At 44.5% G+C, this 13,543-nt stretch overlaps 1 protein-coding gene across 1 annotated transcript in view; it reads right to left on the reverse strand.

Moving 5' to 3' along the window:
• The window catches only part of T265_12702 (hypothetical protein), a gene marked incomplete at both ends in the record, with an annotated part of 49,254 nt that extends 37,215 nt beyond the window's left edge, over window positions 1-12,039 (reverse strand). Inside the window, one exon of the mRNA XM_009165052.1 lies at window positions 11,087-12,039. Coding sequence (XP_009163316.1) covers window positions 11,087-12,034 — 948 coding nt within the window. The remainder of the gene's footprint in view (window positions 1-11,086) is intronic.
• Between the last annotated feature and the right edge of the window lie 1,504 nt (window positions 12,040-13,543).

Consider the following 13,543-nt stretch of genomic DNA (forward strand, 5'->3'; position numbering starts at 1 on the left):
CTGTGACCACTGGAAATCTGTCGCTTTCTTGTCGGGCCAGACAACACGTACGTCTATATTTTGGCCCTGGTCCCGGATCGATTGGTTCGATCCAAGTTGCTTTGTCTATCCTTCTTGTACAGCACTTTTTCATGTGGTAGCAGTAAACCAAATCGCCGCGGTGTAAGACAGGCAGTAACCAACGACGTTCTCGTGCACTTCTATCGTATTCGCTGGTTCTTCAAACAGTAGCACATGTGGCAGTTCAAATCGTGAATGGCTTCCACAGTGGGTCGAGTCGATGGACCAGCACCTAGTAGTATTTATCTTCTTAGCCCTTCATATCCCAGCTAGTTGCCTTTTGTGATCACCTGAATGACTATTATATGAGACTAAACGAACAAATATCAGGGAACAAACAATCATGTTGCTTGGACTCGGCGGGTTCCTGTCTGGTCAGTCGCAGGTGCTCAATGAAGGCGTCGGTTGATTGATTGGTTTTCCAGATAATGTCAATTGGCACATGAGTAGAAACAGCTCCACGAACTTGTACTTTCATTAGGTTGTCACTAGGTTCCCATAGCCAAAGGACATGAATGGTTATATCCGGACGAATCCCTTGTACCTTAAGGTTGTGGCGCCCACCGGTGTGAGTACTTATGGGACGTCCTTGGCATCCAGAATGTTTCCGTGACCCTCCGAGGGATTGTGAACTAAAATCATCGCTAGCCACTCTCCCCTGTACTTTGTTTTACATCGCTGCCTAGTCGGCCACATTCTTCAGCTGGAAGTCTCCTAAGTACACATGCACTTCAACGAAACTCCATCTTGGGCGAACGACGGACAGCTAGCTCTCCATCATCAAAAAACTGCCCATGAACTGCCGAACATCTCGACCAAATATTAACCAACAACGTACACAAAAAATCATAGTTTTACTCTCCACTTTCTCGGTCGTGCACCCCGATCAGGTTTCACTGTCAGGCATAGTTCTCGCCCTTTGAGACAAGTAACTTCTCTAACAATCCTTACTTCTCTGCCCACAACCCAACCTCACATTTGGGCAGACGGCTGCAGGCGAGATCATTCTGTGGGAACTTCCTATCTGCGAACACGTGATGACCTTCAGGAAGAATTTTCGTTTGTTTGAATTCTCATTCACAAGCACAAACTTCTGGGATTCGTTTTCTTTTTTCATTCGGCCTTTATCGTCTGTGATGAACTTGAACTCGAATTAACCACATTGTGATCAGTAATAGGTTGAGGCAGCGGAAAGAATACCGTTCATTTTTATTGATTCACAACATCTCGGACTCAGCAGTGCTGTGAGCAGGTTCGACCGGCGCAAAGAAGCTTCAGTTTTACCGGATATAACAAGGTATCAGAGCATGTTAGGAGAGAAATCCGAAGAAAAACCTTGTGAACGCGTGGAACATCTTAGAGTTGCATAATAACTGGAACAAATAACCACCAGTGAGGTTCTTCCATTTTTTCAACTCGGACACAAGCCTCTGGATATCAGCTGACACACCTCAGCGACAGATCAGTTTCAGCCATTGAAAAATAACCACGTGACTGCAACCTCATGGCGGTGGTCTTGTTTCAACCTTCCAGAATCTTCGGGTAATTCTACTGTAGGGGAATTTAAACAATCAAATCGATACTTCGGATCACTGACAGTGCCCCCTAAAGATAACACTTTTCGTGTTATTTTTGGTGTGGTCGGTTAACAATGCATTCACCAAGGTTGGTTTCAAATTGCCCACTATCACATATTATGGACCCACGCAGAAGCCCACTCCCACATAAGTAACACAAACTGTGTTTGTTTTCTCAGAAAGTGAGGTCACGAATTATTCAGGGACCCCCAGTTGTGAGTTTTCAGCGATATAAATATTGAACTACGGTTTTTGATCAGACTGCCTCAGCTCTCTCGTTAGACAACGTGTTCCATTCTTTATCTACACAGCGCCGCATTCGTTCTTTTGTTCAAACAAAGTCCATGGGAAGGCTTTTGTCACGCCTCCAGGTGTGAATGATGGGCGTGGTGGCCAAAGGTCACGGACGGCTGGCGTAACTAGACGACTGGCTCAATCGAGGTGAAACTGTTTCCTTTCCAGCTGTGCCCCACATCATCATTCGAACACAGATGAGTGCCGAACTGCCCGTCCTCTTGTCGTAGCAGGATGTCGTTTGTGCGAAAATTAGGCTGTCGCGTCTGCCTGAAAATGAACGCCACACAAATTTGGCGTACGTCAGCTGCAGTCTGCATGTGCTCAGAGCAGTTTAACGAATATCCAAAACGTTTCGGCTAGGTCTCCAACTCGTCAACGGTTAATAGACAGTCAGATGAACAACATTCAGCGAGAGTTAGGCGCTTTCCATCCGTTGTGTGTTATTCGCCTGCTTGCGAATAAGTTTCTGTCAGTTGAAACGTAAAGTCCGGTATAGTTTTCGAAAAAGTTTGGTGATAATCGCTAGATTTATTGTTGGGCAACGTTTCGTTTTTGACACAAAATCTTCGTCAGGCCAAGTGACAAGGTTCCGAGGTTGGTCGATATTTAAGGCGGAAGGAGAACCAATAAGCTAAGTCAAGCTAAATCTCTGTTGGGTGTCGGTCGAGGGATTTTTGTGTGTTAGAGTGGTTGAACAAGTTTTGAATTGGTGGGGAAACCTACATGTGTTTGGGTCCAGCCTAGGGTCTAGTTCTTCTGGTTCGGTTCATTTGATGGTCCATCTTGAACTTCGTTTGAACCTTCTGTCCGTCTGTGTGGATGAGCTTGTGCTAAGATAGTTGTGTAAGAGGGATGCCGTGACCTTTGGTCGGGTTGGGGTTTCCTCCCCCACCCCCCGGATTTCGCTAATGATTGACAACCACAAAGTACGGTACATTAATGTGAACGATTTTGGGTATTTGGGCTAACCAGCATGGTATATGTACAGTTATTTGAATAAAAATATGTTCGCATGGTGAGCGCATGACGCGGTTGGTGAGACAATCTGGCGTTTTGTGTCGACTAACCAGCAGATGGTAGACATCATGTGCCTGTTGACCTTCCAAAAGACTGTCTTGGTTCACCAAATCTGTAACTGTCACTGACGGCCGGACTGTACCTGAATCGGCTATCTGTCTGCTCAGCCAATGGCAGGTACTCATTAGTATCACGTGAGTGTGTATGTGGCTGGTCGGTAACATATTACGCATAAGATTACGACAACAGCAACATAAATAGGACCGTTAAAAGTACAGTAACAATGAATTACTTTAAGGACATGAAATGACATACGACCCATTGAACTTTGTCGTACCACACCAGTGTATTAAATCAAAGTACCTTAGGGTAAATAGTTGTGTCCCTTGTGGATTACCGATATCAGCCCCCGGATAAACATATTTGTCGATTTTGGAACAAACCATATCCCGTGTTTTTGTCAAACTGGGGTAACCAAGCTATATAGTCTGTCCCAGGCAGCATAGAATATACGAATGATTAGGTTCGAGTGTATGGAAGACTTTCTCAAAATTGCAGTGTTCGGTATGAGTAACCGTCAAACACGAACCATTATTATTATTATTATTCAGGCCTACATATGTTACTGCCATCGCAAGAAGTTGTTTCATGGTGCCCAATAACTGGAAAGTACGTTTTGCCAACCGATAGCGACAGGTTGGAGGGGAAGGCTTCATAGTGCAGTCTGAATCCAACGTTTAGGGAAAACTAATAAAGGAGATCACCACCACTATAGATAAAATCTAATAAAGTATTCTTGGCCACTTGGATCTCAACAGTGGGGATTAGAATGTACTTCAAATTGTGAGATAATGCCATGGACGGAGCATATAAAATAAGCCCCTGGTGATGTGAGAAAACACGGAGTGTGACACATAGATACATTGAGGGGCTTATCGACAACAGCTAGCTGTTCTTAATTATACATTGATTTCACTAATTACTCCTATTTGTACACTAATCTAGCCGAATCTCCCGCTGAGTTTTCAGCAACCATATGAGTAGTGTTTTAAGTCAAATGATGATTTCGTTTAATCAGCTGAACACAAGACTTCGTGCTTCTGGCATGCACGAAGAACATCATTCAAAACCGAACAGAGTAGTGTTTTAAGTCAAATGATGATTTCATTTAATCAGCTGAACGCAAGACTTCGTGCTTCTGGCATGAACGTAGGACATCATTCAGAACCGAACAGGCTGTCTCGGATCGCCATCCTTTAGGGATATATTTCTTTCAAGTCATAATTCGTCACTGAAATGTGACAAATCGAGTGTTCATCGAATGCTGGACTAGCAAAGGACCCAGTTAATCGCCAGTGACTAGCGACAGTTCGTATCACTTAGAGACTGTCAAACAGAAAATTGACCTCTCATCAATGAGATTGACATTCGAATAACAACAGTGTGTGCCAGCTGGGTTGGTGCTTGCCAGCCTTCACACAGGAATGCACAGGAACCCTAGAGAGTTCGCCGGTCATACGCCAATCAAAGCCCCAGTTTGACCTGGTGAAATCGAAGTTGTACAGGGAATAACAGCTGAAATTCCGTTCGAATACTAAGTTAATTATACACATGGTTTCCAAATGGATAGATGTCCACGAAAATAACTCGATCATTCCTACGGAGAGTTACTCCTGTTCAGTCTTCCATCACCGTCCTCTTTAGATTAGTGGCCGAAATATATTGGAGAATGCCGGACGTCTGTTCCAGTCCATCTTCCTAACCTAGCTTGTGGCATATTTCCACTCCCGTCACATGATATCATAGTATTAGTGAGAATGAGCCCAAACCAAAAATGTGCCCATCTGCGTACTTGGTAATCCCCTGAACTGAGCTTAGAACTCGTTTTTTTGGCTAGATCCACTACCGATTTCAACCAACAGAACCTGGACGCCTACTAGCGGTTCTTCCAGGATCCTGTGATTTCAGGTCGCTTTGATTGAACGCCAGAACTTGCATCACCACCGGTTCACCACGACAGATAGACGCATTCCGTTTTCATCAGTTCTCCCGGAATCATTTCGAAAACTGTGTATACAAGTGGAATGGGACACACCGTTGGTTGATAGTCATCCCTTGGGTCGACTTTACTGGCGCGATTTCAAAATGCAATCTTATATGCAACCGAACAAAGTAACCAACAGGATAGTGTCCAGATCCCTATGTAAACTACTTTTATGTATGGACGACTGGGCTACACTCCATGTGTATTCCTTCGAAGCTATTAACGTACCACATTCTTGCAGTCTCCTCAAACCGAACTGTCAGTGGATGCTCACCCGGCATCCTCGGAATTTCTTCCATACATTCTGAAGAGCAACTTGAGTGATTCGTTGCATCAAGGGACCCCAAAAAGTGTCCCTACTTGCTGAAAGCACGTGGTAGTCATAAGGACACGAGGGTATACTTGAGCGCTTTTACTCATTTTGTTCAGAATGTTATTCGGGCGATCACTCGCACAGCTGTTTCTACCAGGAGTTTCCACCAGGAATATTTTACTCGGTCCTATGCGACCGGTTGGAACGAGTTCCCTTATGGAGCTGAAGGAGAGAAGGTAAATAGTCAGGGTGCCGCCCTCCGAAATGAGAAGTTTAAGCAAGGGTGATGTCGTAATGCGGTCCAGTTTAAGGCACACTTTGAAGCAAACTGATAGATAAAATTTCGCAAAACCGATTCAACAAATGAGAGTATTCGAGAAATACACTCATTTGCAAATTAATTTGGTTTTCATGAGAGACTCAAGTGAATCTCTCGTTTATGATATTCTCCACCTGAATGTGCCGCACACAGGCCGTCCCATGTTTCAGTTAGTACGATATTTGAGATATCGCAGTATATTTTCATAGAGGAAACTACTCACAAGGTTGCTGAAAATTCGTCGACAGCCCACGACCGGTTTCGCCCTTCTTGCTAGGTAGGCGCAGTCCCCGAATTTCCGTCAAACTTATGTTCTACTTGAACCCAAATTTGACTACAGTTTTTCACATAAAGGCTTTTCATGAGTTGAGGCTTGAACCAAAGAACACCTGGATGCCCCTTGAATAAAATAACTACATACTATGACATGTATGCACTAATTCCATCGACGCGCAGACGAATCTCGAGGAGTCCGGCTTCTACCATCATTAGTCTGATGCCGGGAAGTAGAAGAGGATCATAACCACCAAGATGGTGATGCGGAGGTGTCAGCAAACTCAGCCCAGCATTAGGCGTTAGCATACGACCACATCTTCAAAAACCCGCTTTGAAGATCATAACCTATCGCCTTTGAACAGGAGAATACGTTCACAACAGGAGCGAATTGTTAGTAGGCCCAGAACCTCGAGCAACGATCCTAGGAATGTATCCGATACATTGATCGATGGCCCTTCTTGTTAAGGTACCCCTTCCAGGTTTAAATATTAGAACATCAAATTGTCCGGACGCGCCCAGATAGGACACCAAATGCGTTGGACAATTCACTCTGGTTAGATATGAAGGGCCGCGGAACCCGACAGTCAGTCCCGTTTGTATAATCGCCGTTTTGTTTCCGTAAAGATTGCTCATGTTTGACGAGAATACGGACATATTCTTTGGTTCAAGCCTCAACTCATGAAAAGCCTTTATGTGAAAAACTGTAGTCAAATTTGGGTTCAAGTAGAACATAAGTTTGACGGAAATTCGGGGACTGCGCCTACCTAGCAAGAAGGGCGAAACCGGTCGTGGGCTGTCGAAGCGTTTTCAGCAACCTTGTGAGTAGTTTCCCTTATGAAATAAGAGGTTTGTTCACTATGGGCATTTTCAGCCCGCGAGGATTACTTCGTAGACCGAAATGTCTTGACAATACTGTTTCAATGGAGTTCATCTCTGTCTAGGTTGACAAACTCTCCAAAATCGATTTTTCTGGGGAATTACTAGACAAAGGTTACGGAGTTACCACCGATTGGATAGGACTGTCGACCAGGCAAAAATCACGACCGTTTGCGTGGACAAAAGGTCACAGCAAACTGTTTTTTTCGAACACTGGTGACATTTGCGGAGTCCAGGAACCTCGGAACATGTGAATTTCCGCGGCGAAGATGGAGACTATTTGGCAACATACACTCAATTGCAAATTAATTCGGTTTTAACCGGAGCCCAGACGACATAAATCAACCGATTGTGCTTCTTAATAAAGGTCTATGTTTTCAGAGACAAAAGATCTAGCTGCGGTTTAGCCGAGTCTCTCGTTAAAACAAAGTCGTTTTCATGTGGGGGTATTTTCACAAATTGCGTCTAATTCAGAACATAAGCCAGACAGAAGCTGGAAGACCGCGTCTACCTGAGGGTATTCGTCAACTTTATGAGTAATGTGTCCAATCTAGACAAAAAATCGTTCAGCTGTAGCACCCTTTCGCTGCCACGCCACCCAAGGGAAGCACGAGGGCCGGGATACTGCCAGGTTGCCCAAGCCTATACAGGGGAGATCGAGATACAGAGGTCGGGTTCGAACCACGAACTTTTCGGTCAGTAAATTCGCGCTCTAACTACTTGGGCCATCTCGCCCTCTAGACAAGGACAGTGATTGCACTTTCCACAGGGCAAGCCACTCCTAGCCTTCAAAAAAGCGGTAACCACTCCAAAAATTTGGTTGCTGAGGATGAAATTAAGGAGTTTCCACCTGAAATGTCTCACTCATTCTCCATTGTTGCAAATCGCTTGATGCATTCCTGTTTTGCCAGTAAAATTTCAAGATTTGTTGAGGACTGCGGCGGTTCGTGGAAGCATCTTTGAAAGTGCCGAATGAATGCGGTCATTTTGAGAATTAAGCCTGATTAAAAGGTGAATTTGACTTAATCACAGTGGGATTTTAGTTACTGATGTTTTGCGAAACCTGAGCTGCATAACATTTAATCTGGGACTCAGCAACAGAAGACTAAAATCAGCGCTCAGCACCAATGGTTCGTTGCCGTAGAACCATAATTTAGTTAAAGGCTTTATTTTGAAGAAAATGGTGAAGGTGGACGGGAAAGGGACTTGGTGCTAGCTTGCCACAATCATCCCGAGGTGCCTATACCTCCAGACACTCACTTAGGCAATCTGGATAGAAAATGACAACAAGAACGCCACTGACATCGGTTGGCAGCCATATCTTGTAGTGTTTCCAACCAGGCACGGTGAGGAGCACGCGTTCCCCATCCTGGAAGGCGAGTAGCACCGACAGCACCCAAGCGTTTCGTGATCTCCTTCNTCCACTCTGAATTAGTCATGGAAAACAGCACTCTGTTCGGCAAACAATGGTTTGGCATACGTAATACATGTCTTAAGCAACACAGCTTCTGGTGCTGGACACATTCTTCAACGGAAGTACCCGTTGCACAACCGAAGACGCACTTTCTAACTGCCTCATTACGGATCCGCCGGCAGCAACCCACACGAACTACGGTCACGAGACAACGAATGTCGAACACCTGAAGACGCCTCAGTTCCGCTGCTCGAACAGCCATACAACAAAACAGCCCATACCGTAGCCCGATACACGAGTCCCTCGAAATTCAAGGATGCATCGCTTTGATGCTATAGGTGTTCCAAATCAACAATTAGCCTTACAGATTCGTGAATTTACCCCGTTTGTCACACCACAGTCAGAACTAATACAACTTTCAAGGCGCTCCACAACTTCGGGTGCTTCTCCCTGGATTTTAAGTGGCGTGTTTGGTGACTGCATATCCAGGAGCACGACCTTACAACTTGTGGGCGCAAAGTGCATACCAAAGGACGGGATGACTTTGGTCAGTTCATACAAAACACGTGTGCCTCCTCCATTTTGAAGGCGAAATCGATGTGACCTGCATATTTCAGATGGACAAAGTGTTGGTCATAGGCCATTTGAACACCGGGGTTTCGAAGACCTTAGAGCGTTTGTCTCAGCAGTTCATCAACCACGAAATTACATAAGAATGGAGACAGGGGGTACCGCTGACGAACACGGAAGCTTTTGGACAGCTCTCCATTAACTAATGCCACAGGAATGGTTGTATAAAACCGTCAGACGCGTAAGTTTTTTGCTTGGTTGAATGGTAATCTTAAAGCCGATTTATTGCTACTCAATTACTTTTTGGTTTCATTTTATGAGTACTGAATATCCTCAAGTTTCGTTGTTAGAATTTTGATTAATAATGCGGAGATCACGATGGCCCTTCCAATGCATAGTGTCTTGTAGCTATGCGCCGGAATGCACAAATAGACGTTTCATCGATTGATTAATTTAATTTTGCCTGTTGCTCAACCGGACATACGATGTGGGCAGATGATTGGTCCAGACACGGTGAAATTAGGCGAGGTTGTGTAATCCCACCAAGATGTTATTGGCTGGTGAGAACCTATGGAAGATGCTGCCTTGATATCGCTGACGGAATTTCGCTGCGGTTCGAATAAACCGCGTGACAGCGAACAAGGTCGAAAGATGCCGTTTTTTTCTTTGTTTTGTTTGTAAGCTGGTTTTACAAGTCAGAGTTTTACTTTCAATTACCTCTGACGTTTGGGGAACCTATCAAGTGGATTTTAGTACATTTTATTTCATAATTTATTTATCACTTGGTCGAAATCGATTATTTTCTATGCAACACGTCACCAGCATCGTTCGAATCGATCGGGTTGGCCAGCAAGGAAATTAAATCCAGGACTGCATACATCTCGAGGCCTAATTGTTCAAAGATTATTGGATTTTACGTTGATAAAATGGTGGCGAAAACCTAGAGAAGCAGAAATGGCCAGTTGTTGTCCAGAAATGAAGGTGGGGGTGGGGAGCAATTCGTTTCTCATCTGTGGCATAAACTTCGTCTAACAAATGTGATACTTGTTCCCCTAATGATGAGACTGGTTACTTACGGAGGCTCACCCAGGGTGCAGCAGAAAAACGCATTCGCGAAACATTATACGAGATGATCTAATTGGATTTGCTGCGAATTTGATTCACATTTCTATTGGTGGCTTTTCTCCTAGTAGTTGGAGAGTCATGTTCTAATTTGCCACATTCTCAGTGGGCATAGCCCGGTGTCTGTCCAAACGGAGACCCCCAAGCTAACGAAAGGGATACACTCGTGAGTGGAGAACAACAAAATAGGGTCAACTGGGGGGGACTTAACCGCAGCCTCAAGTAATTCAAAAAACAGTCATAGGATCACATAACTTTGAATGGCTTCCTCGTAGTCAACGCATACGATTATCCAAAACAAACAATCTCTGGCTGATCTCTTCAGACAATCCCTCCAGAAGGGCGTGCATTTAGCGATCCAGCTGCAGTCCACCAGTTCACTGTCCTTCAGTCACACTACCATACCAGTTTTCAGATAAATGACTTTGTGGATGAAAATCCGACAAGATCTATTAACAGATGGGTTGATTTTGACGAATATCTACACTTCTGGACTCACCAATCGATACCAAGTTACTCAGGATCGTGCGCTCAGGTGAGAGGTAAGTGACGTTACATCAAAAGAGCAAGTTACCTATACTCAGATTAGCACAGATGCATACCACATATCTCAGAGTTGTCTTTTCGGGTGTATCGGATATATCTTCAAGTGCCTGTTGTTGACGTTCTCAAAAAGCCTTTTACTTCGTTTCAACAGCTCGGCACAGCTTGGTCAAAATCACAAGAAAGAAGCGGAAAATCAGCCGTTTTTTGTTTATTATCTATTGCTTTATCTAGTCAATCATTTATTTAATTATTGCATATATTTGTTTAGATATGAATAGCCGTGGGGCGAGACGGCTCAGTGGTTAGAGTGCGAATTCACTGACCGGAAGGTCAGTCGGGGTTCGAACCCGACCTCTGATGGAAACCCTGGTAGTATCTCAGGCCTCTTGCTTCATTTGGGTGGCATGGCAGTCAGGCAGTTGCTTCTTTCGGGTGGCATGGCAGTCAGGCATCGACAAGGCGCCACAGCTGAACGATGAATAGCCGTAAAATTCATTCGGCCAAGGAATTCATGTTGTTATTGGCTATCCGCTATTTGGTTAGGGAGTATAGTCATCTTTAATTAACAGTGGATTCGAGTTGGTTGCCTTTCCTCGCATCTCATCCGTTCCAAAAGTTCACTTCGAAGGTAGGCAATTACATAAAACTGACTCACTTTGCACCGCTTTGCTTGAACGGTTGCTGAGCAGATCACGTGTCCAGAGTGCGAACTGTTTGTTAACCCGAAACTCGCCGAGCCATTGGTGCTAGCCCAACACTGAACTTGTGGTGTGGAATAACCATTGGTCATAGGTGTCAACACGATGGTCTTGTCAAGGCAACAGTTTGATTGGAATGGCGCCCTGGATTCGACTGGATCTTGCAAACACTGTGTGCATACGAGCAAGTTGCAGTCCAGACAGTATAGGCGACAAGAACGATCCGGGTGGTCTGAACACTGAACTGTTTCACTCTGGGATATATTATGTATACTGGATGTGGATGACAAACCCTGTTCAGTTACAGATGCGATTCGATGTCGTGAAAGCAACCCTGAGTTTGGATGCCATTTAGTGACACAGCGAGAACAGTACGCAAGATGACAGTTTTCGCAATAAGAAACTGCAGGGACACCGGCTGGTTTGGATTCACACAAATGACATTGGCGAAAGGCATTTGGCTGTGGTCTGTTGACAAGCTCCTTACTTCCGTTTGAATTCAGTTCAGACAGGCGATATATCAGATTTTCCAAAGCCACATTTCTGGGCCACCAATCTTGAGCTGTTGGATATCTTTCTATTAGGTTTTCCGCAGGAAGTTTTGGTATGGTTGAGCATGAGGGGCAACATTCTCGTGGACTGATTGTGCTTATAGTTGTTGTTGTTGTATGATTTAAACTTCCTGTACTTTCGGTTGAACAAACAACCACCCCGGAATCTGCTTCACTGACGGCATCGTCCGCGCTTAACACAGGACATTGTTTTCCTGGCCAAGTCATCGGAAACCACAAACGATTAGCACATGCGACGCATACGCTATGTCCACAAGGAAGCAGTAGAGGATTTTGGAATATTTGCTGACAACCAGGGCAGTGGACTTCTTCCTTTAGCTTCCCAGACAACATCCTGCATAACGCCTGATTCACACAATGCGACTGTGCGACGGCCTTGCTTGCTTGAATCACATCCAGCTTTGCTCTCTGATTGGTCGACGTGATAACCAATCAAACTAAGGATGGCAGAACGTGCCACATCACGACAAGCGCTTAGGTCAAATAAAAATGGTCTTACTCTTTTGAATAAAACCACCTGGAAGAGTTCATTCACTACGTGACGCACAGAGTTCACAACTTAACAGGCACTTTAAGGTGTGTGTCCTAAAAACGTAGACAAAACCAACAGGTTTCCATAATACCGAAATGGGAAGATTGATCCAAATGAATGGTGGCTTACCAACATTCTGGGTTAAGGAATTTCGTTTTTCTTCATTCTATCATCCTTCTCCAGCAAGTATTTGCGCCCAAACTGTGATTGCTGGAACGCTTAAACAAAGTTCAGTCGCTTCAGTCGAGGCTGGAATATTGATTTAAAATACTGATGTACTAGGATGATGATGATTATGATGATGATAATGATAACGGCGAGGAGGAGAATGATTAAAGTAATCGTGGTGCTAGCGTCGACAATTTTGTTCATGATGAGGTGATAAAGAGGATAATAATGATGGGGATGACAGTGTTAACGGCGGTTTGATTAGGGTACCGGCTCTCTAGGGCTGATATTCCCGCTAATGCTGGATTCCTACTGAAGGTCTCGGAGGGCTGCTACAAAGTCTGGTATCTGACAGAACTGTTTAGTTCTGCCGAGAACGGCGATCCGGACTGCAGTCGAGTCAGCATCTGGTTGGTCACGTCTGCCGGTAACCAATAGCAATATTCAGCACCTTTCATCAGGCACTTTTAGTACCATGCTAGAGTTCAGATTTGTCAGACTTCTCATCTTATCTTTCAATTTGACAGTAAAGTCTTTTTTGCCCTTCATTTTAGTTTTCGTATTTGTTTTATTTCATTTGGGAGAGAAAAAAAGTACAGGTTAAGCAAATTCAAATGTCCCGGCGAATTCTGCAGTTAAGACTGATCATCTACAGATTTGGAACGAAATTTCAATCGATACCCTTGGAATTCGATCGGCGAGTTTCTTTAAAAAAAGAGATCTACTTGTGATCTTCTTGGTGCAGTTGAATTTTCGGTCGTTTACACTTCATCAACAGTCATCAGTTGATCAAACTGGTTGCCTCATTTTGCTAATATCAAAACGACGGCGTTTGATCAGCCCTAGTAGGCTTGCAACATGAAGCACCATTGGCAGTGCATCGACATATTGGTATCTCGGATGTCTTTACCGGTGGCTCATTAGGTTGTCATTGAACTATTCATCGAGCTTGACAACCGGCTTGCAAACGTTTAATCCTCCGTCATCGGAACACAAATGGGTGAGCCACCCCGATGTGCATAATGCATCTGAAGGCCGCCGATCGGTCGCACTTTGGGAGCTTCCCGGGGTTTCGTAGGACGCGTACTGCTGAGGATTCTCGGGTTTTTAGCACAAAGTGGCCTCACTTGTAGGACGAATTC

This window comes from Opisthorchis viverrini (genome assembly GCF_000715545.1).
Source record: "Opisthorchis viverrini unplaced genomic scaffold opera_v5_11, whole genome shotgun sequence".
NCBI classification, from domain to species: domain Eukaryota; kingdom Metazoa; phylum Platyhelminthes; class Trematoda; order Opisthorchiida; family Opisthorchiidae; genus Opisthorchis; species Opisthorchis viverrini.